Genomic DNA, 27,101 nt, shown 5'->3' with positions numbered 1-27,101 from the left:
AAGGGAGAATCAGTAGTCTTCAGGAGCATGGCCCATGGTGGATGGTCCAAGTGCTGGCAGAATGTCTTACATACATGTGCATGTGAACACTACTAATTTTATTCACTGAGTCATTAAAAAATTAGGACATTGAAGTGAGGAGTGGGAGCTTTGGCAAGACTAGGAGAGGTCGATGTGCTCTATACATTCTATACATGCATGAAATCACCATAGAGTAAATAATTTCTTAAAATCATGCCAAAAACAAGTGTGAAAGACAAAGCGTATCTCCTATGAGTAAATTCTATGAACTTTAGGAGGGACTGCACAATGCCACAAAGAACATTTAAAAGATATTTTCAGTATCTTGCTTAGGTTCTTAAAGGTCTGTCCCAAACATGACCTTTAAGTGAGTACAATTGGCTAAAAACCATCTTGTCTAGGTGATAGTTACATGACAGTTATGTAAAAAGAAACACAAACACATACTAAACTCAGGTCCAGAGGAGTTCACCCATGCTTTGTCCACACGAGGATGAATCCCTTCTCCCTTTTCCAAGGCATTAACTGATCAGATACTGGGTGGGCCTCAAGCAAGGCCTTAATGAATTAGCCAAGTCCACAGATGCCTAGCTAGCAGTCTGTTTGCCAGTGATGATAGTGACAGGCAAGCCACAGTGTCCCCCTTGTTCAGTCTAACGGGTGAGTTGAAAGATTTGGCTGTCAGACCAGCATGAGGCCTCATTTTTCTTCCCTGCTGCATAGGGTGCCCTGCGCTGCAGCCAACATTTGATTGTGATTAATTTGTCAGGGAGGGTTGTACAATGGAAATGGAGAAATGGATTGCCAATTATTGCTAGTCGCTCACAGTGACCAGCAAACAAGTGCCTTTCTGCAGATCTGACAGCCCTGGGCATACTGGATTAGGTCTGAGGGGAAAGAATGCATTTTTTAAAGATAAAGAAAAGATTGAAGGTGACTTGAGGTTTTGTTGTTTGTTTGTTTGGTTGGTTGGTTGTTGTTGTTATTTTAGGTAATGGGCTGATGTGGCAAAGTCCAAGGGAGAGAAGCCACTCTGAGGTTTGCTTCTAATTCTGTTGGTTCACAATATGTTGTCCTTTTGGGTTAAGTCTGAGAAGTATTAATGAAAGGTGTGAAAATTTTCTCTCCATAATTTATACCAAAAAGGGTCAAAGGAAAACCGACCTTTGATGCCTTCTGGGATGTTCAGAGCGTGGTAATCATGGGCTAGTATAAAATGACAGTAGCTACACCATCTTTCTTCCCTCAGGTGATCATCAAGGAACTGATAGTGGTCAGTAGAATTCTAAGATAGGTCAGTATATCATAAACACCTAAGGTACGACTGCTTAAAGGGCTCCAGGCCTAACTTATCCTAACATGACACCATTTGCTTATCTGTGTGGCAAAGGTGTAAGACAGGTCATATTTCCTGCACTAAAAAAACGTTATTCTTAGTATCTTGTAAAGAATAGAAATTAGGAAAAATTATTTAATGGCAAAATCAAAAATGAAAATCAGATCTTAAAATTTACCTACCAACTAAATTTTCTATATTATTTCACAATTATCGGTATTAAAGAAATAAAAATTTAGGTTTTATTTGGGAAAGAAATGGAAAGGATTTATTTAGGTTCATATTTGAACTTATATTTAGATACTTAACATATATTTCATCTGTACACATATAAATTTATACATGTATAGAAATATATATTCATGATATATATACAATTTCGGTATATTTATAAGTATATGTAAATATATACATAGATATATGGCTTGACATAAACATACATATTTTGCATATGTAAACTATAACTAGGTTACTAGAAGATAATAGATGAATTTTATAAATAATCTTGAAATGTGAATATTTTCCAATATTATAAAATATAGGAAAAAATTGAAATTTTTCATATATTTACAGACGTAAATAAATTTTGTTTTAACATACAAGAAATTTAAGAGTGGCTGCTTCTTAGAGAGATACTGACAATTTACAACGGAGAAAGATGTTTTCATATACTCTCTGTAATCATTTATACTGCTTTTTTACTTTTGATATATATATATACATATATATAAAACTTTAATTATAAATATTCTCTTTTAAACCTTACTCTGTCTCACACTATCTTTGTTAGTATTTGTGACACATATGTGTTCACATGTTCCAGATAAATGTCTTTTGTTATTTTTTTTATTTTTAACTAAAGAGCTCTCAGGGCTGGGTAGTGAACATGAAGCCACCAATCAAATAATTAGCTGAGGCTCCGTGGAAGGTCTGAGATGATGCACTTTACTGACACTGGAAACTTATTCAGATGTGTGATCGCTTGGGTATTATATGAGACAGTGAAATGACAGGGACAGTGTATAGTCCCAGGTTACTGTGATGTTACAGTTGAGACACCTGCTGCCACATCTGAGTGGGGAAGAGGAAACAGTGAGTCTATTTAACAGGCGAGTTTGGATGGACAAACCCACCTGGTAGCTTGATGAACTGCTTGGAGCCTTTCAAGGGTCTAAGAGATGATTCCTTTAAAAGATGGTCATTTGTAGAGACATTGCTGTAGGATGGTTGCAAGGACTAAATAATGTTTTGGGCCTTCATGGCAAGGAAAAAGAAAACTACTTATCTCATTATATGTTCTCTAAGAAAAGGAAGCAGAAAGACAGGATAATGTACAAGCACTGTAACTCACATGCTGTCATCTCCCAAATGTTTCCCACTTGATTACTGGAAACAAACTCCACATTCTCACAAAGTAATACCAGGCCTTGTAATTTTGTTGTCAGAAAAAAATTCAAAAGTGATTTAAATTACAAGAAAGAATACAGAGGTGGATCTTATTTTACAGGAAAATTTATGCATTCGTTTAACAAGAATCTACTGACTATCATTTATCAAGCACCAGGGACTAGAACTAGAGTAAGCAAATCCAGACGTTGAGAGCTGGAAAACAGTCAACCAAATACACCTAACGTGTCAGATGTAACATCAACTGGGAAGGCGAGCCACGGGGCTGGCAGTACAGCAGGCTCTGCTTACACTATTTAGGGAGGTTGTTCCTCTCAGGGTTCTGCTTAGGGTAGTCCCCACAAAGATTGGATAATGAAAACTCTCCAGAGTACAGAGGCACTCAATAGAAACAAGGTTCACTGGGAGGATAGTAGCATCTTCGGGTAAAATGTTGAAGAACTCAGGAACAAAATGGAACCACAGGAGGGTTTTCTTGCTGATAGTTTTGTCTTACTCTGAAGATAGTATATCTCTACTACTGGGGACACACCTACCTGCATCATCTAAGAATCAAGAATGGAAATTGGTAAGTCCGTCCGCATTGCAAATGGTGAGTTCGATAGCATATGGCAGGGTGTTATAAAGAAAAGAGATGAGGGCTAAGGAACAGAATAGGACTAAGTTAATTATAAAGTTGGAGACTGGAGAGAGAATGCCCTGTTACCTCATATGCATGAATACGAAGGTTTTACAGAAACCTGAACTAGCCTCTATTCACCTTTGTTTTTCCTGATAGCATGAACAGAGCTGACATTTCCTACAATTGGTCCTTTCTCCACTTGACTTCACTCTTACCTTACCCTATAGCAAAGCGAGAAAGCAAACAAACAAATAAACAGTATCACTTGAAAAGACCTGATTTGTTTTTTATTTTCTTAAGTAATTACCACATTTCAGGTGACATCCTAAAAATGGTGCTTCTCTGGACAAGACTTGACAATGAGATAGAAAAGGCCAAGGGCAGTTTATCCAACACCTTAAAGCACTGGGCTTCATGCTTAGAAAGGAAGCTATATGGAGACTGTGATGGCCCTGTGGTAAATAAAAGAAAAGAAGCGAATAAAACAGCCCCAGAGGAGCTTTGGCCCTATGGCTACATCTCAGACACTGTCTCTGGCAAGTTGTAGCTGGAAAGCAGAAACAGTTGGTAAGAATAAGGATGGGAAGAAGAATGTCAAGTGGAAAGACCAGGAAAACAAACAAGATTCCTTGGTCCAGATGGGCCTGCCTCTCTCAGTGCATCCTATAGTCACTCTGTTTCAGCATGTCTGCCTGGCCATCAGTTTGCAACTCTCTCGTTCAGCTCCTGGACAATGCCACCTCCTCCTGATGTTCTTAATCTCTGCCATCTTCCCACACCACAATTCCCACATCTTACCTTTCCAGTAATGAGCAGAGTTTAGATTGAGGTTTGATGGCAGAGGGGCCACATTAGGATGCTTCCTATAAAAACCTCAAAACTTCATCAGCTCCTCCTGAAAAACATAGCACGCATTCCCTAGTTCTGCCTTCAGAATATGCAGAGCAGTCTAAGAAAAGCATTGCAAGATGCCTATTTTTACAGCTCTTGGATCCCGGGATGTGTATCACAATTTGATGCTGGCAGTGAGGCATGTTTTCATTGTTTTAGGAAGGATGGAAAAGCTGATGAGTCCTCATTTCCATCCATCCATAACATGGGGAAACAGCAATGCTGTGCATTTCCTTCTTCACTGCGGATGAGAAGACAAGATAGTTGTAAAGTGGAAGAAAGAGTTGAGAAGCTATAATCTAGTTTGCTAACCTTTCCCTAGGGCAGTGTAGGCAGGTCTTGTTGGCTTGCTAAAGGATTCAGAATTTGCAGAAGCCTGGAGCCCTTTGGCTGCTGGTGATCACTCTCCCAGGTTTCTGTAATTATGGGCAGGGACTGGCACTTGCAAGGTTGGTAGAATGCCTGCCTGACTTTTCAGAATGGGGTTTTGGCAGTTGACCAATAGCACCATAAACCACAGGATGAGCATCATCCTGAGGGTTAATAATACAGGACGAGTTACTGGAAGGGGCTGAAGCATTGGCTAAATAGGAAGCAATAGGAAGCATTTAAAGAAGATTACAATATACTCAGGCTTCAAAATATAGAAACAATTTCAACTAAAAAATAATCCTCTTTTGCATAGGCTATGCCCTGGAAGCCTGAAAAGAGACCAGTGTCAGCTTTTCCTTTAACAGTCACCCTGATGATGGACTGGAAGAAATGCTGAGATGATGCAAAGAAAGATGTACGTACATGTACTTTCTATGTTAATTCAGCTGTCATAAGGTACAAATAGAGCAGCCAATGGCTTGGTGTAAGGTGTTCTTATAAACCTGATTTGGCTAAAAGCTGCAGCTTACATACTGAAGCAAGAGTGGACGTGGATACCAGAGAAGCTGAGTACTCAGCTTCTACTGGTCATCAATCTTTGGGACTCCATGACGATCAGGAAAAACTTCAATCCAACTCCTTTCTCTTTTCCCTGCAGAAAGAAGCCCGATATCACAAAGTCCCAGACCTACATTACCAGCCACAGGGAGTCAATGGCTGTCTCAGACCAAGAATAAGTTTGCTCCTGGGGGGTTGGGGATTTAGCTCAGTGGTAGAGCACTTGCCTAGCAAGCACAAGGCCCTGGGTTCGGTCCCCAGCTCCGAAAAAAAAAGTTTTCTCCTGGGACAATTCCCCATCAGGTTATCTGATTCCCAAGTGGTCACCTGTATACACATGACCATATTGGTAACACTAACATGTGGGAGGGTGGACACAGAAGGAATTGGAGCAGGAAGAGAAAATCTTGAGTAAACCAAAGCCAAAACCAAACCAAACCAACCAAGCAAACCAACCAACCAAAAAATAAATAAATAAATAAATAAATAAATAAATAAATAAATAAATAAATAAATAAAAACATTAAATTGAAAAAAAGCGAAAAGACTTGGAACTCAAGTTTGAAAATAAGATTGGTGTATAGATGATTCTAGACTGAAATCACAGGTCCAATGAAATCCTAATTCTCTATATTTGCCCCTCTGCCCTGTTGCCTGGACTGCCAGTGATCTTAGTTCTTAGATTAATTAGGTTGAATGTTGCTAGACAAGACTCAGCATCTCTGTCCCATTTTCCAAGCCAGGAAAGTAAGGGTCTAGTATCATTTCTCAAGTGTCTTGGATTCCAAGATGTGGTCTTAGAAAGAAAACTATGCATTTTTCAGGGGACATTTGAGAAAACAAAAACAAACAGTAGGTTTCTTCTCACTTTAAGACAAGCATTGGGATCATATCCCTCAGTGTTGCTTAAGAAGGAATAGTTTAAATGACTGTAGAGAAATGTGATTTATGTTACCTGAGGGATCTGCTGCTTTATAAGACAGAAATTCACTTTCAAGACCACACATGAGTACTACTAGTCTGTCTCTCCTACTAAATATTTAATTCACTTACAAACACATTAAATATATTTCTATATCATTTCTAGAGCTTAGATAAACTGTAGGGAGCTGAGCTGAGCTGAGCAAGTTGTCTGTACTGGGAAATATTTCAGTCCCATGGTAATTGCTACATATGATGCAGAAAACAGGGCATGATGAGATCACTGGTCTAATTTCCAGGCAATTGGACTCATAGGCCTCTGAGTAGCAGCAAAAATTGGTTAAATGAAGACAATAGTTATTTAAAAAACAGGCAGAGGCAAAATAACACAATAGAGAGGCTTTGGTGATAAGGGATGACTAGTTAGAGTTCAAGGCTCCCTCAAATGGTAGACAATTGAGTGCCACTGTTGATTCTCCTTCAGACTCTGAGCTGTAGTACTGAACACAGCCCCAAACCCTGTACAGCAAGGAGTTCTCAGTCCACTGGGATAACGATAATGATCAGCATAAGCATAAAAGCAATGTAAACCCTGACACCATGAGCAAACAAAATTGTCCAATGCATATCTGTATGTCTGACCTTAGACAAATGCTTTCATCATGTATATACTTTAATCTCTACAACAAACCCACATTACTGGCATTACTAACTCTATTTGACAGCTGAGGTTACTGAGGCATAGAGAGATTAATTAATCTCCCGAGGCCAAACAGCTAATAATAAAGGGTGTTAGCATTTAAATGTAGATCAATGAGATCCTGAAATTCATATCCAGGGCCACTTTGATTTAAGGATTTCTTTTCCTCCAGTGTTCCATTGAACCCTAGGAGAAAACTGCTGTACTAATAAATGACATTGGAGCATACACAATGACACAGACCATATAGATCAGTGGACTCTAGTGCTATCAAGAAAAAGATTTTGGAGAAAGGCAAGAAAGGCAAGGAAACCCAATAACGCAGGTATAGATTGTTTCCTGGAGTATTTCTCAATTGCAATTTTGTGTTCCATTCACTGTTACATAACTAAGCTGACTGCAATGTGGCATATTCATATAGCAACATACTAATAACTGACATACATCACAATGTGGATGAGTCATAAAATATATATTACAGGATAAAACAAGTATAAAATGCCACGTATTTCTTTATTTCCTTTATCATAAATATTGCAGAAGGAAAATCTGAACAGTTGAGTTGCCTAAGGCTCGGGGAGAAAACACAGATGGATTTGATGTCTAATATGGGGCATTCTGGGGTCTTATGAACATTTTCTAAAATTAGATTATGATAATGTCTGCAGAGCTCACTGAATAAACTAAAAGCACTTTAAATGGGAGAATTCTATGTTGGTGGGTTATATTTTAATAAAATTGCCATGCAAATTGTTAACTGCCATTTTAGCTCTCCCTGTCAAATCAAAAATGAAATCATTCCTTAAATAGAAACCATGTATACTAAATACCAATGTTTCCGGAATGTTGATCTGGGTTTTTGGAATGGAAAGGATGTGTCAGTGGCCTCCCTTACTGTATCAGAGCTTCCTATTTAGGTTTTATTTGTTGAAATAAAAGATTAAGATTTCCCGTGCATGTAACACCAGTTTAGGTGCTGGGATCTATCAGATACAGGACTCAGAGCTCAACTTCAAAATCTAATTTCTGATAAAATGAATGGTATCTTCAAGAAAGGGAAGGTAGCTTTTTACAGAAAATTTTATTGATTAGAAGGGAGACCCGAGTAAAATCAGATTAATTTATAACGTTTACAAATGGATACAGATGAACACATCAATGAGATGAGACAACTTCATGTTGATTTTGTTAATTTCAGTTCAATTTGTAGTCACATGCAGGGAACTCTTGGTAATCATGGCTAAAGGGGGAGATAAGTATAAATATGTTTCCTTTCGTTGTAAACATTTTAAGAATTGACTGCACTGTGATATATCACAGTTGACCCTTGCAGCAATGTTTCCTCTATGATCTGTCTCTCAACTGTGGTTTCCAAGAGGTCCTAAATTCATGGGATGCTGCTTCAACTTCTCAGGACCCCTGAAGGTAGGTTTATATTTTCTGTAACCTCAGGGATTAGGGTGACACAGAAACAAATTACAGAAGGTTCCTCCAAGGACTTCTTTGAAGACGGGCGCAGAATCACAATACAGGAAACTGTACCGCTACTTCCGTATCCTCAGCATGTTGATTTCAGCATCTACTAGTGTCCTTGGGCCTTTTCCATGAAATATGGGAAGCAAAGAGTGCAAGTGCACTTCAGGCAAGACCTGAATGGTTAATGAGCTGCCTAATCATCAAAATGTAGGTTATTGTTCAGATGCCTTGAAAAATCTCTTCCTTTGAAAATCTAAGTGTTAAAGGTAACAAAGATATTGTAATAAAGTGGACACTATTAAAAAGATCACCTATTCTTAGAAAATAGGCAGTGACTTTAGGTGATACAATTCCTAAATTAACCAGACATGTCTGATTTGGTTCATTGCCTTACTATGTCCCATGAGTGGTAAAATCTGAAAATTTGTCAAGATGCATTCTTCCTTTTCCTCTCATGTGACACAACTGTAGTCAAGCAAGTACATTCTTAGCCAATTGAAAGTTCTCCTCCTCTGTTTAAGGTTGGTCACAGAAAACCTTCTCTTGAATGGAAGGTATACAAGGTAATTAGTCTGTATTCAAGGGGATAGAGAGTCTGTTCTTTGTCTTGATACATATATATCTATATGACTATAGATATATAAATAGATGATAGATGATAGAGATAGATGATAAATAGTCATATATATATGAGAGAGAGAGAGAGAGAGAGAGAGAGAGAGAGAGAGAGAGAGAGATCTAACATCAGGCTAGTAAAGTCAACAAAATCAATGTCATCATAGTAATTACTTGGCCCCACAGCATATTAATACATCTTTAAATAACAGAGGAGAACAAATACTCTCCTAAGCACAATGCTTGCTTTGGATCTGTTGGCAGAGAGGGGGAAAACGTCTACATTCAGTAAGCCACAGAAATCTAGAGTCTCTCTCTCTCTCTCTCTCTCTCCCTCCCCCCTCTCTTCTCTCTCTCTCTCTCTCTCTCTCTCTCTCTCTCTCTCTCTCTCTCTCTCCAGCTTAGCTTTACCCTAAGTAAAAGTCTACATTCCAAGTGAATTCCATGATATATTTTAAAAATAGAATCATTGACTAAAACTAGATTTGACAGGAAAATCACTGTCCCAAAGAAATAAACATACTTGACTTCTCTAAGAACTGTCAGAATTATTTTTGAAATCTCTTCTCAAGACAGCTCAGCTATGTTTATTGAAACTTGCCCTTTAGATATATATGCCCAAGAAACAAGGCGAATTGATGCTATTCCATTTAGAGTAAGAAAATGTGTGGGTATACAGAAATTTTAAATAATTTTCTGTTTGATTTCCTGAAACATACAACCCACAATGTCACTAGATAAAACTATGTCTCATGATTCTGTGCATTTTGTTCCTTCTCTTCTTAAGTCTAGGTCATAAGCTCCTGAGTGTTCGATTCTGGGTGGTTAGACCTCTATAGAAATACTCTTATGGACATACATAGAAATGTGTTATTTAGACGATTTTGCATCCAGTCACATTGCCAATGAAGACTGATTATTACCATTACTACTAGGCAAGAATAGATATTCTACACGGCTACACCAAAGAATAATTTCATAGACATGTGGACAGTTCTGAAATTCTCCCAAGAAAATCTGTAGGAGGCTGCTTTGTGATAATGTTCTAGTTCTCAAAGTGTCTGAAAGGCATACCCACGAGTACTGTGAAATGTGCAGGTTCTGGGATTTTCTAGAGTAGTTTTCCTGGATCCTAAAAGGCTTTTTGCTACTGTAGTGTTCCGAAATCTTTAAAAGTATTTATGTTTAACATTACTTGTAGAGGTGGTCATTTTTTCAAAGAAAATGTAGCATAATCATAATAAATAACATGTAAGAAAGGGTTGGTTTGGAACTCATGGTTGCCTTTTAAGTCCTGATCAGATTTGTACTTTGGCAAAATACAAGGGAATACAAACTTAAACATCAGAAAGAATGTCAATGAATGAATGAATGAATGAATGAATGAATAGAATGTAACTCAAATCACTTTTAAGGTATTATCATTAAGTTCAGTTGAAGCAGCATAGTGGGCAAGGGGAGCCAGCTTCCCACTGTGCCCTCAGTACCCAAAGAACCAATTTTAGTGGAGCTCCTGAAAGAGAATCTCCTCATACACACTTACTGCCATTTTTATACAAGGTAAACTAGCAGATACCTTCGTTAGATTCTTGAGATAACATGACCTAAGGTGAATGTTTTGCTTTGGGTTTCTATGATGTCTCTTTCAACTTTAGAGACCCCTGGCGCTTTGAAAACGCAAGAAAGACCTCTGTACCTTGTTGTGTGGGATGGGTATGTCAACAAGAGTGTGTCTGAGTATATCGGATGAAATTGTCTATCCAAATCAAAAGGCCCCACCGGGTTAGAGGCAGCATAATAGCTGAGATTTTGTTGTCTCAAGCTAGTTCTGCAGAGTGCGTCATGAGGGTCAGCTCCTAGAACCGCATTCAAATGGGATGGAATAGACCAGTTTGGCAGCAGCAACTTGTTTTCGGGGAAGTAAGCCACACTGATTCCAATGTCCTCTGCTCTGTGGAGGCAGTGGTTAAGTCGGGGATTGCCAAGAGTGATAATGATTCCTATAGTGGGTATAACTTGACAAGGATAAAAATGCTAGCACGCCAGAAGGCAAGTTTTTATGAAAGGGAGACAAATCATTATTAGATCACGTAAAAGGAAGTTTTCAAAGCAAATGGAAATATCAAAGGGAAGAGAGAAAAAAATCTAGAAGTGGGGAGGTGGCAGCGATGAAAGCAAGGGCACATACTTTTGTCATTTTCCCCCCTTTCGGTTCCCAAATGCATTACCAGAGAGGGCTATTCATTCGAGCAGGCTCAGTATTATACCACAGTGGTGGCCACGCCTCCTCAAACCTGCCAGCATTTAAGCACACCGAGGCAGCATGGTCACGGGGACATGTGTGTGTGTGTGTGTGTGTGTGTGTGTGTGTGTGTGCGCGCGCGCGCGCGCGCGCGCTCAATCTCTTCCAAGGGATGCCTGTCAACTTAAACTAAACAAGCAAACAAACAAACAAATACCACAAACAAAACAAAAGCCATTTACCGCGCACATGGAAACTTAACGACTTATCACATTGTTTTGCATTGTGCTCTTTGGGAGCAGAAAAATTAACCTAAATCTTAATGAACGACTCGGTTAGAAAGTTCGGGCCAGCAACATTTGGTAAGGGACTTTGAAAAGAGGAGACCTTGCATTCTAGCCGGTACGACGAGTACATACGGGAGCTACTTCAGCTCAGCACTGTTGTACTTGTCTGCTCAGGTTTTCAGCCAATAACTCATTGTGTAAAACTCCTTCCTCTCTAAAAATACCCCATCACATACAACCACGCTTCAGATGTTTTTGCCTTTTTCTCCCGAGAGACTATTTATTCAATTTCCCAGTGCTCAATGGACATAGATTTCTGCCTGGACTTCGTATCAGTTAACTCTAGCGACTCTCATAAAACAGACTAAAACTATTTTTGCCATTTGCTTCTAGTAAAAATTCCTTTGCTCTGTATCATGTCTAGCCTTTTTTCTTTTACTTCTTTATTTTTTTGTTAAACGTATTAGCACCAGAGTATCCAAATGGGGCTCAGAGGGCAGGAGGCACGCATCTGAGCTGCAAAGTCCATCAGAGAAGTTCAGAATCGTCCCTCTGAGACTAATGCGGATGCCAATTCAAATGTTTAACAGGGATCCAGAGGGCTAGCCTCACCTGGATCTGTTTTTCTAAAAGTAACACTGGCTTTTCTTTGGTGCCTTCCTAAATGAGGCTTTCCATCCTGAGAGTCAGCAGGAGGTCTGGGGCCCTGGGCAGCAGCTGTGCTGAAAACCTAATACAGCAGCAGTTGGGCAGCCCTCAAGGCTCTGTGGTAAAGTCTGGTTTCTCCTCCAGGAAAACTTCAAAGGAGGCAGTCAGTTCCAACCAAGTTGCTTCCTTAAATCAGGTTGAATCATAGGGTAGGCTGTGGTCCTCACCTGTTTCTGGTGCATTCTCCACAAAGCTTGTCTCCACAAAGTTAAGAGGTAGGAAAAGGGGTGGAGGTAGGGGGATTTCTACTGGGGTCATCTAGCTCTGAGTGCTGGGGTTGGTCATGTTCTGGGGCTGGAGTATAAGAGTCCGTTTTAACAGTCTCTGTCAAACGTGGCTGCTGTGGAAATTCCGTGAGCACTAGAGTGTGTTGGCCTTAACTAAACATTTTCAAAACACGCATCCACTGTACTCAAAATCCAGAGAATAGGGTGGCAGCCCCTTTGCAGGCCAAGACTCTAAAAGTGTTGGTAGACTCAAAGTCAGCAAGTGACTGATAAATGACAACTTCAGGAGAAGCCTGTGGGCTGAGGTGAGTCAGAATATGTCTGCACCTGACCACACTGACCACACTCCCAGGAGCTATAACAAACCACATTGGATTCCTGGTGAGGGAAATACCCTGTTCTCTCAGCTTGGGCTCTCAGACGTGCAAGTTCTGTGTCTTCATTTGGCCTCTCATATACACAAACACCAAATCCATTTTGAGGATAATTTTGAGAAACATTTCTTGTCTCTAAATTAGTGGAGTTTACCAAGCAAGAAAATGTCACTTGGGTAGTAGGGTGATTATAGATACCCCAAAGCATTACATATTTCAAAAAGCAAGGAGAAATGATTTTGAAAGTTTTGATCATATTTATGCTTGATGGGCATATATAGCCTTATTTGAACATTGTATAATGTATCCATGTAGCAAAACATCCTTAAAATGGCAAGTGCATATGTATAATGTTTGTGTTTTATATATCAAGAAAAAAATCTTAAAAAGAAAATGACAACTGATTACCTTTCTCTGCCTGTTATTTTGTTTATCAAAGATTTATTTTTCTATATCTCCACTAGGCAACAATTTGTATTACATTATTACTATCAACAACAAATATATTTGCTAATTAATGGGTACAAGGTATCCTGCTGGGTACAAGTTATGCAAAGTTTATGTACCAGGATATTGTGATTCTAGAATAAGACTATATGTTAAGAGGTACAGCTTGGTAGTCTAATACCTGCCTAGAAAGTACCAGAAAGTTGACATTTTGCAGCACAAAATGTTAATATGATAATAATAAGAATACAAATTGGCTTTGAGTATAAAAACTATTGAGAAACTGTATGGGATAACATTTGGAAGTGTTTATAAGTCAAGTATAAATCCTCAAAGGTTTCCGAAGGTACAATAATCTCTAAGGCCTAGACATTCAAGGCTTCCTAGAGGTTGAAGTACAACCTGTTAGATATGCATAGTATGTTTTTTCTTGTAGTACGGGGTAGAAAGCAAGGATGGAGATAGTGCAGATAACATACAACTTTGCCATGTGGATGCCTGTGTCTGTGTGAACATGTATGACAAAGGCATGTTTTATAGAAATGATGAAACCTTGGAGTTTGTTATCCGTGTATTCTAGGATTTGTTTTTGATGTAAGTTACAAAGGATATATCAGGATGGATAAATAGCAAGAGATGATCTGAAAAAAAATACTAGTCCTGACAAGTATTTCATAAATAACTTCCACAACAAAATAAATTAACTGATTATTTAATTAATTAATTAAAAACTGCAACTTGGACATGATGTTTTACACTTGTAAATCCAGTACTCAGAAAGCTGGGACAGCAGGATCACAAGCTTAAGGGCCACTGTTTCAATACCAAAACCAAACCAGAGTTATTACAAACTAAATTATTCTTTTAAACATGCAAAAGTGTATGTAAGAATCATCTAAATCTGAGGATACTACTTCATGTCATCTCACTAAGGGTTTGGGTTTTTCCTCATCTTCTTGAAGGTATGGTAGTTTGAGGGAACATACAAAGTGCCCATTGTTCCAGGGAGGGAGAATGGAAATGAGCTCAGGAGTAATGGAATGTAATCCAAGGCTCCTGAGCAGATGGCGATCATAAAGCAAGTGACTTCATGAAAAATTAAGCTAGCATGAATAGCATTAGGGAGTAAGAAAGACAGCAAGTGGAACGTAAGATTATTCTAAAATTTTGCTCTTTTGTATCAGGAATTACAAATGTTAAAAAATGTATTTTCTTGTTTATTTATTTTTCCTTTGTAGCCAAAGGAAATTTAATACATAACTTTAAATACATTACTAAATCAAATTTCCAGAAAACAAGACAAAAGTCAACCTAAGCAAGTAATAAGGAGGACGTACTACTGGAACAAGAAAACAAGCATTCAACAATCTATGTGTCTGCCCAAGGGATAAAAAGCTAACCAGAAAGCTTTGCTTTCACAAGAGAAATGGGTGTGTCCTTCAAATAGTCCAGAGAAGAGTAGACCATAAATTATGGCATCTTGGAGTTTTCTACAAGTTAGTGAAATAGATATCATAGACTAAAACTGAACATGGGTCTCTTCCCTATGGACTTCAGCCTCTTTCATAGATTTTCCAAAACCAAGAGAACTGAGATGAGAAGGAATGACTAGAGCATGGTATTCTTTGACCTACCCTGGTAGAAATGTTTATACTTGCTTGGCAGCAATAGCAATGACTAATCTTCATTGTCAGCTTGACTGGGTTTGGAATTACCTGGGAGATACACCTCTCTGTGTATCAGTAAGGTGTTCCCATAGATATCTAGAAGGAGAGTCCTACCCTGAATGTACCCAGCATTGCTCTATGGGTTGGAATCCTAGCCTGAAGAGGAGGAGGATGCCAGCTGAGCAACAGTCACATATTTCTATTCTATAACTATGTATACAACATGACCAGCTCTCTCATGTTCCCACAACCAGACTTTCCCCACTGTGACAATACACTCAAACTAAGAGCCAAAGTAACATTGTCTTCAATAAGTTGTATTTCATCATAACAATAAGAAGAGTAAGTAAAGCCCAGCCCTTTCTGTAAGTTAGTATGAGCCACTCTATTGAAATCCTAACTGTCCTTACTATTTCCTTTTCCTATCAAGGGATAACTTGAGCCAGTTGTAAAATTTCCAGCCATGTTCTCTCTCTAAGAATGATTTTTTTTGTCCTTCTGGAATGAACACTGTCCATGACTCAAATTTAGATTGGACTTGCTATTCTCCATCTATTCTGGGGCGTATTTCAATAGTCACTCCTCATCTTCCTTTTACTTTTGCTTTCTAGCTACTCCCCCTTTTCACAGCATACAATAGATAATTCTCTGGATATTACCATAATTCTTCAGAAACAAAAGGGATCAATGGTTTAATATGATCTTAGACAAAGAGCCCAGTGTTGCAGGTTAGGCAGCCTGTGTTTGTTTGTTGTTGAGAAAAAGCAAGATTGTGATGAAGGAAGCCCTCACAATGAAAATTGCCATATCTGCAGTGATAACCTGGTCATAGTCCCCACACACTTAAGGATGGAGCTGGACATTAGCTGTAAACAATGTTTCCCTTGAGCAAATAGTTAAGATTTCCAGGTGAGCATTTGGGAATGGCAAAAGAGGAATGCACAACTAGCTTGGAGAGCACAGTCCCTACCTGCCTATTTCCAAAGAATGGAGTCCTGATTTCTAAGGTGTAATCAGAAGAGGAGGAGGAGGAGGAGGAGGAGGAGGAGGAGGAGGAGGAGGAGGAGGAGGAGGAGGAGGAGGAGGAGGAGGAGGAGGAGGATGTCCTGCCTTAAATGTTGAAATGTCTGAGCAAGTCTTTGGTCACTTCGTTTTATTTGCTGGGATGTTTTTCATCTTATTCTAATTAAGGTTTTTAAAGAAATACTAAGTTAAGAAAAAGTTCATTTCATACTACCCAAAACAATCCATTAATAGCTGGAAAGAAAACATTTGTAGGTTATTAAATTTTTTTGTTTTTATTAATAGTCACTTCTTTGGATATCATACAAGCTTAAGATAAAGGTATATGTTTGTGTATTTTAAGGCTTTTTTGTTAGTCACAATAAAATAAAAATGCTAGGCTTTATTTATATTATACATTTCTGGGAGAAAATCTGACATTACTAAAGAAAACAACTTTAGAAGCCAACTTTGCTACAACCTTTTTCTCATGTAACAAAAGACTTAGAGATACCATGTGTCAAATCATTTCATCTGGATGTTCAATGTAACCAAATTCAAGAACACAAAACAATCTGAATAACCCTCTGGGGTTCCTTGGTGGAATTTGACATGCATTTTCAGTTTTTCTGAGTCACAGAAAAATAAATATATGGAAGAATCTTGTATTTTTTCAGTTAACCATTACTTATCCCCCACTGATTTGACAACAACAACAACAAAATTACAAACACCATCAAATGTTAATTCACTTACCATAAATGCCCGTTGAAATGCAGGGAAATGCCTGTGAATAAACCACAGAAATAACAGTAAATTTTAAAAGAATAGGTTTGTTCAACATTATCAAATAGACCTCTATTCTTCTTGACAGTAGAATTGCTTCCATTTATGAAGTTAGCTCAGACCTGTGAGTTCAAGTATTTAGATCAACTCACAAGACACAGATGTTAATTTTTCAGGATTCTCATAAGGCAATTTTTCAGGGGCAGCATGATTTGACTGCCACCAACCCCTTTAAGAGTTCTTCAGCTAGAGTGTTCAAAGCATAGCAATGGGGAAAGCTCAACATATACCTAATTCAAGATTTTTATGGAATTTATGCTTTCATAAAAAATTGAAAACACAAAGATGGAGTTAGAATTGAATGCTTAGTACGTGTTAAATTAGACAAATAGAGTTTTACTGGGTAACAAGGGAAGAGGTCTAAGGGTAGCTGAGTAGAGTAGAGTAGAAAAACTAGGGTCATGTAACAAGGATTATTTGTACAGATGTACCCTGATCTCAAATTCCTTTCCTTGACAAGAGAAGGGCACCTTCAGGTTGTCCCCAACTAGACATCTCTCATCATCAAATTGAAACCTGTCATTTCAGGAACAGGTTACATCTATTCGAGTTGTCGGCCAAATGATCATGGATATCTCCATACAACCTAAGACAGGGTGTTGTCAAGACTATTGGATACTCTCCATAAACTAACAGTAAGGCCCCATTGCTGCAGACAACTAAAATATAACTCACTGAACATGGAAAAGTCAAGCTGATGCCAACCTGGAACCTTTACCTCTACTGACTAGCATTCCAGGTACTAGCCAGTACTCTGCATCCTGCTGGAGGAGAAAGGTAAACAACAATCTAGCTATACCTCCTTTGATGTACAATGGTGAATTGCCTATAAAATACATTGCCGCCAGAAGGGCACAAAACCATTATCTGACTGAATTAAAGGCCCACTTCATGAGATAGAACCTATACCTGATACTGCTTGGGTGACCAAGAACCTAAGACTAGGTTGGCCAGGGGCATGAGAGAAGTCAAAGTAAACTGTTACGCTAAAGTAATGTACTTTAAAACACTAAACTGTCTAACAACCTTCTGTTATATTCATAAGTCACTGTCTTTCTCAGCCATCATCAGTGAAGCTTACTCCTGCAGCAGATCAGAAGAAATAGAGTGAAACAATATGCAAAATGAGAGACCTTGAAATCCTGAGTTCTAAATGAGATGTCTCCATTAAATCCCTCTCCTCCAAGCTCAGAAAGAGAAGACAGGAAGATTGTAAAAGCCAGTGGGGAAGAAGTACACAACAGAAACGTGGCCTTTCAAAGACAGCAGAACTAGCATAGGAACTCCCAGGAACTGTAGCAACATGCCCAGGGACTGCACAGGAAAATGGGGTCCCAGAGCTGGGAGGGGAAGTAAACATAACCCTATTCCTAACCCAGAAGCTGTCTTCAATTGATAACCACTCACAAAGAAGAATTAGGTCTCTCCAATGGAGTCCCTGTAGGTATACAAACTTCCCTTAAGGACAGACCTCATGCCCAGCCAACATAAAACAAACTCTTTTGCTTTTGGAGGTTCCTTGTCTCATACTGTTTTCTCTAGGATTCTTCTTCTCTTCTCTTCTCTTCTCTTCTCTTCTCTTCTCTTCTCTTCTCTTCTCTTCTCTTCTCTTCTCTTTCTTCTCTTCTCTTCTCTTCTCTTTCTTCTCTTCTCCTCTCCTCTCCTCTCCTCTTCCCTTCCCTTCCCCTCTCCTCTCCTCTCCTCTCTTCTCCTCTCCTCTCCTCTCCTCTCCTCTCCTCTCCTCTCCTCTCCTCTCCTTTCTTCTCCTCTCCTCTGCTCTCTTTTCCTCTTATCTCTTCTTTTCCTAACAGGTCCCTTGAGTAGATATGATGGTTTCTGGTCTCATATTTTTATGGGATTTTGATGTGTGTGGATGTATGTGTCTTTGTGCTTTTTAGTTAGTTGCCCTTGCCTCCCCGAGCCTGTTTGTTTTGTACAATTCCTCTCTGATTTTTTTATTCCTCTAACTTAATGTTATATTATTCCACCAATATTTTTAGATACTAATAGAAGGAAAGGGTGTGGATTTGGGTGGGTGGGGAGCCGGGATCACATTGGAGGGCTTGGAGGAGGAGAAACTATAATCAGAATACGCAGAAAGAAAAAAGCCTATTTTCAATTAAATGGAAATATAATAAAGAATCTTGTCTCCAGCATCTGCTCTTGTACTCCTTTGCTTCTGTCTCCAACTCAGAACAGTCAGACAGTCAGTAATGTAGCAGGGTGTATTTTGGGTAGCATGTTTTAAACCTTCAGAGGAAAGAAGATGACACTACAACTGTTTCTACAAACAAGGGCTTTATATTCCACAGTTTTGTCCTCTTCCACTTCATAATTGGAGCAGTTCACTTAACTGCTCTGAAGGTCAGTCTCCTCACTGGCAAAAAGAAAACTTGAGGCCTTCCTCCAAGGTCTTGATGAAATATTAAGAGAAAAAGGTGTCTGACAAGCTGTGAGTTCACTAATGATGGCAACAAGAGTGGACACAGTGATGCCCAGCAGGTTGTTTCAAAACACTTACAGGCCTGGAGCCAGCCTTCCTTATCTCAGCACTATTGATATTTTGGATCACATACTTATCTGTCCTTGGAGGCTATCCTATGTATGTTTGCAGTGTCCCTAGACACAACCCACTAGATGCCAGGAATACTTGTCTAGTCGTGATGATAAATACTTAGATCGTTAAACATTCCTTAAGGGACAAATCACCGCTCTTTGAGGACTACTGATCTAGAGAGCTTCCAGAAGACAGCCTTTCATGAAAAGATTTTCCAGGGACTCTCTTGGCTGCAAAATGGTATCAAACTTAGAACCTTGACCCTTTGGGGGCAGCCCATACCACTAACGGATCAATGCAGGGTACAAAGGACTGGACATCTTGGCTTCCTCTATGTTATAATGAAAGGCCCTTCCTGTATCAGAGTTCTGTTTGGTGTCAGCAGGGCCTGGAACTGGGCTTGCCTCCTGCTTCTCCCTTAGTCTACTACAGTTTCTTTCCTCTCTTTCCCAGATACCAACCTTGTTAATAGACGTGTTCTGAAGTACTTGTTAATAGACATGTTCACTGTGACTCAGAGTCTGCTTCCTGGAGAATCCTTCTGAACTAACTGCCTTCCACTTCACTCTCAAGTCCAGATACATGAGTCGTTTCCCTATCAGATCTAGCAGAAGAAAGAAGGCACTGGGCAGAGAAGGGTAACTGTTATTTGCCTGGGCTCCAGTCCTCTCTTGAAATCAATCATGCAACTGTCTAACTAAGTCTGAGTGCACGAAATGCCTTGTCTGTTTTAACAAGGAGAAATAGCTTCATCCACAAATGACATTGTTGCCTTAAATGTGAAGGGAAATGATAATGTAATGGGAGATGACTTTGGTATTATCGTGTTAGCTCAAAGAGGCAGTGATAAAGCAGAGATGGAAATATAATGGTATGCAAAATTTATGTTACATGAAATAACTTTGAACATAATTCATGTAAACCAAATTTCTATCATTAATCACACTTTATTGCATAGGAGGAGGATGGAGCAAAAAAAGAAAAGGAGAGAGAGAGAGACAGAGAGAGCAGAGAGAGAGAGAGAAGCTGAGGGATTTTTATAGTACATTCATAGACTATGTACTTGCCATAATAAATTTACAATGTGGACACAAGAAATGAGAAGCCTAAGATGCTGTTATTTCAAAGTTGCCTTTAACAAAACTATCTCCCTCAGAACTCCACTCTCATGGAGAGATGTGAGAGTGTATCTAGACCCAGGCCAATTATTTTGTTTGTTTGAAGTACTTTTAACTCAGCAGTCAGCTATAGAATTTGGGAAATGCCATCAGTAGTCCAATTTATAAGACTCTAGAGTGCCCTCCTTACCAGCAAACTCTGAGAGTAGAGGACTCTGTACCAATGGGATCTGATCATAGAGCTGTCAGAAACCTGCTTCATGGAGTTTGGCTTTCAGTTAAGCAAGTTTTTCTTAACCAGAATATGTTTGTTCTCTTGGGAGAAAAACAATTAACCACTTGACTTGGCATGCAAAGAGGACTCTTCATTTCTGAAGTTGTAGATTGGACTACCAAAAGGAAACCACTTCCTTCGAAGGTCAGTTTTGCACACTTACAAATGCACCAGAATTGATAAGTCTATGGATTCTGCACCCCATGTTCTTTTTGCCCCCAGTTCTGTCCTTTCTCTCTCTATAACTGGAGGTCAAAACAGGAGCCCTCAGCCTATTCAGTTGACCTTAATATCTTTCACCACTGGCCATAGGCCCCTATACTCAGTACTTTATTTTCTCTGAGTCCTAATGAGAACAGAAGGAATTTTTCTTTCATCGTTATTCATTCTCAAACCATACGCTCTTGGGAAGCAGCCTAGCCATTGTCAACCCATTTTCAATTCCAAGAGAAGGGGTCCATTTACTTAAGTAAGTAGCCTAGGGCATTGTTTAGCCACAAGGATAAACAGATGGGAAGTTCTGGTATCAGTTGGTGTAATTAACCACAGAGTGTTTCCAACCTAGGAGATCTTTCAGTTTCCGAGACAATACACATATTTTATGGTTCATTCAGGTTTGGGTAGATTTCTCATCCTTTGCAAGCAAATAACATTACACGATACACCTTCTGTTTAAGTGTTTTTAATTATGTATTACATTACACTGAATTGAGGAAGCTGTCACTTGCAGGAAACATTGTTTTGTTTCTCTGTGTACTACTAAGAAAAAGAATGCTCCACAGGTCAAAATACAACGTGTTTGCTTATTATTTAGAATTTTACTGAAATTAGTATGTCTAACTTCTTAAGATAATTCTCAGAAGCAGATCTCCACAACAGGCACAAACAATCTTTTGATACCAACATGGCATTGTCACCTGCCAAGTTGATGCTTGAGAACTATGAAACATGTGGCCCTGGACCACATGCTGGGTACACCTGCTAAGTTTGATTAAAAAGAAGAGGGAAGTGATTATTTCCTAAACTCCCTCATATTTAGATAGCAATACCTCTGAATCACTCCTTTAATCTGTCACTCCTAAGTTTTCCACCCTTCTACTTTTGTCCTGTCCAGAGTGGTAAATATCTAATACAAGCTCTCTGCTCTAGCTCCTTTAAGGCCTCTACCACTCTTTTCTATGTTTGTAGCTGGTTCTGTTGCTAACACCACAGTGCCTGCAAAGGCCGTCAGACAACAGCTTAGAAGCTAAGGCATATTTGTGTTTTCTTTTTTTTTTTAAGATTTATTTATTTAATGTATATGTGTACACTGTAGCTGTCTTCACCAGAAGAGGGCATTGGATCCCATTACAGATGGCTGTGAGCCACCATGTGGTTGCTGGGAATTGAACTCAGGACCTCTGGAAGCACAGTCAGTGCTCTTAATCGCTGAGCCATCTCTCCAGCCCTTGTGTTTTCAAACAGCCTCTCCTTCAATAGTCAACTAAAAGCCAAGGGGTTACAGATGTCTAGTAAATCCACCAAGAAAGATAGAGAAGCAAGTACTCCTGTTAAAAAACAGAGCAACTTTATTTTAAACTGATAATATTTTTTTAATTTAGAAGACAGAGCAACTTTGTAACAACTATTATTTGCTAGAAGAATATCCAAAGTACTAAAGGAATTCTATTAAACAAACTGAAATATGAGAGTTGTCTTAAACAATCCGGAGGACAGTGCGTTGATTTTAGTTGGGCCATAGTTCCCTCATCTAGCAGGCAGAGCACTTGGAACTTTCTATTTGTAGTAACAAGAATACCGTCAATCCAGCTTACCATGTGATCTCCTGACAGCTTCTTCCGAGACTCTAATTCCTTCTCTGAAACTTTTAGGCAGCTCTAGTAGGTAAGACAATTTTGAGGTGCCACACACAAAATACATGTTCAATAGGTTACGAGGAGCTTCATAATCTTCATTGCTGTCTTCAAGTCTTGCTATATGATTTCCTCAATTTTGCAGTGAATGAAAAGATTGTTCCCACCCATCTCTTTCCTCCAAATTCCTATACTGAAATCTGGACCCAACTGCAATGATATTTGGTTGTTTAGGGGAAACTAGATCATGATGTAGAGTTCTTATGAGTGAAAAAAATCTCCTTTGTGGATCCAGCTAGTTTTGCCCGTTACTATTTATTATGTGAAGAAACAAGAAGAAAATGACGCTCTGCAGTCTTCATAACTTAAGCTGACTAGCACCCTACTTCAGATATCTCAGCCATCCAATATATCATTATTTTTTTATAGTGCCTAAGAGATTACACTGGGGTGATAATCGGGTCTGAAGGTTTATGTCTATTACCAGTGCATTTGTTGAAGTTTAAATGTATTGAATAAAAGCATACTTTTACTAAAATAAAAAAATTCAAGAAGGTGGTTTTGGTGAGTGATTAGATCAAGATGCAAAGTCTTCAGAAATGGAATTAGTATTCTTCTAAGAAGGAACTTGGCAGAGACTATCTCTTTTTGACCTGTAAAAACAGTTAACAAATAAGGCTACATTCAAACAAAGACAGTCTTACCTAAACAGCAAGCAACCAACACCATGATGTTGAACTTTCTCGCCTTTAAAACTGTGACAACTAATTGTGTGTTGTTTAAGCCTTGTAGTCTATGGTATTTATTACAGTTATATGGACCAACAAAGCCAGAGGCTATGAGAATTTCTTCATTTCATAAATGATAGACTCAAGTATGTGACTTAACTTGCCAATGCAATAACAATGACCATTCTTTTGGGGTTTAAACTTTTATATTCTTGCCTTTGGAGGAGGCTCATGAAGAGTATGGTAAGTGATACATGCTTCTTGTTGGTCCAGGAGATCTGAGTGACTAGCTGAAATAAGCAATAAAATCCAACCTTGGCTCAATTGTTCTACCAACCAACCTGTGGCTGTGTGTGCAAAATAAAAATGCTTCCTGGTACAAGCCATTGACTTGAGGAGTGGTTCGCTATAAAGAACTGCTGTACCAATGGTAATGATAGAAATCTGGGCAAACTTTATATCATTATAATGTACTGCAACAAAGAATGTGGATTCCAATTTAAGGTTTTAGTATGAATTTACCCTTGAAATAAATGCATTTAATGTGTCACTCATAGTATTATGTTCACCAAATGTGGAAAGTGAGTAGTTAGACTTGGACAAGCACTGGTGGAGTGATGAGAAACTTAAAGAAGGGACAAGAGACTAAGGTCACTCACAACATAAGAGTTGGTGGCATGTATAAAAGGTGTCTTAGTTTCCCCATCTGAGAATGACATAAAGAGCTGAAGTACGTCTTAGCAAGTTATTCAATTCTATAACTATTTTCTTAAAGAAAAGCACAAGTGTTATTGTGCTGGGAAGCAGCAGCATGACTATAATAATGGATATCATTTCTCTAATTACTACTAAGTATCTAGCACTGAGCTCAAAGCTCAATGATGTCACAGAATTTACTTCATACATGGACTTATAAAGCAGCCATTGCTTTCTGTTTATAAGTTTAAAATCAAACTATGAAGGACAATGGCCAGTGTTAGTAAGGGACATCAAGGAATTGGCATGTTTTCTTGTATGAAAAGTAATTTATTTTATTTTTTCTTTTTATTTTAATATCTCTTAGCTTGGTACGATAAATCTATCTTAGACCATGTTTGGGGTCTCCCAGGCCTCAGGTGCCAAACGGACTTAGTATCAAACTGCCCTCTAAATTTACATCTCAACTCCTATAGATTAGTATAGGCCTCAGACCTTATCAAAGATGCTTTTTAGTTCAATGGGCAATGGTTAACATAGAAACAGAATGTCACAACTAATTCAAGGGCAGAGAACCAGTGTCAAAGGAGTATTGAGTCACAAGTGGGACATATATATCATGCCCCTCTATCCAAGGCTCAGGGACTTTCTAGAAACAGGGGGTAGAAAGACTGTAAGCATGAGACGTTATAGGAGACTAGAGAAATAAAATGACTTCTGGCAATCACAAGACCACTGCTGTCATGGACACACAGACCACTGCTCTCATGATCAGGCCAGGTCAACATCCTGGCATGGAGCTAGAAGGGGACCACAACGGCCACCCTTAACATTTGATAGCATCTGGGAAAGAGAAAGCTTTTTTTTAAGAGTATGACCCTGCAGCATGGCTGCCACACTCCAGTGGATGCCCCTACCATGAGCATGTATGCAGTACAAATTGGATTCCATAGATTATTAAACATATATAACACAGATGCATGTATGCATATATATATACATGCACACATACATGCATATATGACAATGAGAGGTATTGAGAGGTGGGGGATGAATCTAGGGAGGAACTATTGATTAACATATACTATGTAAGACCTCAAATTAGCAAAAATATTATACTGAAATAGTTCTTAATTATATAACTAATGCATGAGTACAAGGCTCAAACAAGATAGGTATGGGCAGACAGCAGAGACACTTTGTCAGTCATCCTCCTACCTTGATCTTATCACACTCGCAACCCTCTGAAGCATAATTACCAATAGTATGGTGGGTATGCTTCTACTCCATTCACATGCACTCACAAGGTCCTCTTCTTTCCTCATTTTACTAAGTCACTTTCTACCACAACTTCACAGTAGATTCAGAGGCTCATCATCATGACACCAAGGCCAAAAGTCTCACTCCGATCCATCTTTACTACAACTTTCCTTGCTGCTCACAATCTTTAGGCCCCATTCCCCTCTCTGAATTTTTAGATTCCCAAAGCATGATCTTGCTGCTGGGCCTGTGGCCTCCCTGTCTGCTCTACCTGGAACCATTCCTTTCTGAGATGTCTCTATGGATTTCTTTCTTGTTCTTTTTAGATCTCTAATCAGTTGTCACCAGCTCCACAGGCTTTTCCTGCCTTCAACCAAGTCGCTCTCTTTCACACAGTCTTCTGGGTACTTCCTTAAGATGCTGTTACCATGAGACTCATTCCTTTTCAATGCCTTTCCAATTTCAATTCCCCATCCCACCCCTGCTCCCCTCTCACAGCCTAAGGTGCAAAATCTCATGATAGCCTCTGTTTTGCTCACTTTTATACAATAATAGGAATCCAAAAGACATTTGATGATAGACTCATAAATAAATGATTCTCTTGCATGATATATACAAATGTAGTCATGCGATTTTTCCGACATAATTCAGAATATATGTAATGTTTTGTGTTCTTGGATTACAATGTTTATATCCTAGGCCATGAGGACCTGTAAATGCTAGTGCGTGCTGAGGTAGCTCAGGTCTATAATGGCTGCATATGATTCTGTAGCATGGGCTTTTCATCTTCACCGTCTATAATGGCTGCATATGATTCTGTAGCATGGGCTTTTCATCTTCACCATACTGTTGAGCATGAAGGTTTAGGTTTTGTTTTCTTCATAGAAAAACAAATAACCTGCAAAACTATACTTAGTGCTTACTGTACTGTGGTGGAGAACCACTTCAAAAAATAAAATTTACTCATTTAACCTCTGGATAAAGAGAAGAGCGCATTTGCAATTTAAAAAAATACTGCAAAAGTCCTTGTTTTCTTTGTGCTATTAAAAATAGAATCAATTCTACTTCTTTCTGGCATATACGGAACTACATCAAAAAGATATTCCCCCTGAAAAAAGAAAAGAACAGTATTCTTTTGAAAAAGATTTACACACATACACACACACACACACGTACTCCATCTGCATGTATACCTGCATGACAGAAGAGGACATCAGATTCCACTATAGATGATTATGAGCCACCATGTGGTTTCTGAGGACTGAACTCAGGACCTCTGGAAGAAGAGTCAATGCTCTTAACTGCTGAACCATCTCTTCAGCTCAAAAACACTACATACACTTGCAAGTGTAAATGCCAACACGGTACACATTGCGTTAAACGGCTGAGTGAGTTGAAGGCCACTATCTTATACGAGAGTATGGATAAGATCACATAGGAAGGGCCAGTTTGGTGTTCTGAGTTTATTGGAGGAACTCATCTACACAACGTAATTATAAGCAATAACTCGATTGCTTTTTGTTTTCTTCATTATACCTTTCAAATAGCTGTCATAAAGTCATTTATTGCCAGCTGCTTTCATGTTTATAATGATACAACTCCATGCAGTATAAAACAAACTATTATGTTGCCTTGAATAGTAGCAGTTCCCTTTCAAACTTTATATTATGCAAGAAGACAGCTGGATTAGTTCCACTATGAATTTATTAGGATGCGAAATGTTGGAACCAGCCAAGGGAAGAACTTGCTTTCTGCTTGAGGTTGCTCATATGACTGGTAGAAATGTTTTACTGAAAACTCTGCATATGTGAAAATGGAAACGGGTCTCCATAAACCTGCTGAACCGAAAAGAATGTTCATTCCATGCCATAATGCTCACTCTCTAAATTCTACATA

The 27,101-nt window shown here is 38.8% G+C and overlaps 1 protein-coding gene across 8 annotated transcripts in view; it reads right to left on the bottom strand.

Annotated features, from left to right (window-relative positions):
• The window catches only part of Macrod2 (mono-ADP ribosylhydrolase 2), a 2,017,257-nt gene that overhangs the window by 647,391 nt on the left and 1,342,765 nt on the right, over positions 1–27,101 (bottom strand). For 7 of the 8 annotated variants that reach the window (XM_039106853.2, XM_039106857.2, XM_039106858.2 and 4 more), the window contains exon 7: positions 16,630–16,660. In XM_039106853.2, coding sequence (XP_038962781.1) covers positions 16,630–16,660 — 31 coding nt within the window. Of the gene's footprint in view, positions 1–4,184; positions 4,928–16,629; positions 16,661–27,101 lie in introns of those variants that run through there. The other variant, XM_039106861.2, reaches the window with a different exon arrangement.

Source organism: Rattus norvegicus, chromosome 3 (genome assembly GCF_036323735.1).
Source record: "Rattus norvegicus strain BN/NHsdMcwi chromosome 3, GRCr8, whole genome shotgun sequence".
NCBI classification, from domain to species: domain Eukaryota; kingdom Metazoa; phylum Chordata; class Mammalia; order Rodentia; family Muridae; genus Rattus; species Rattus norvegicus.
Note: the sequence above shows the minus strand (reverse complement) of the source record. Positions and strands in the feature narration are given on the sequence as shown.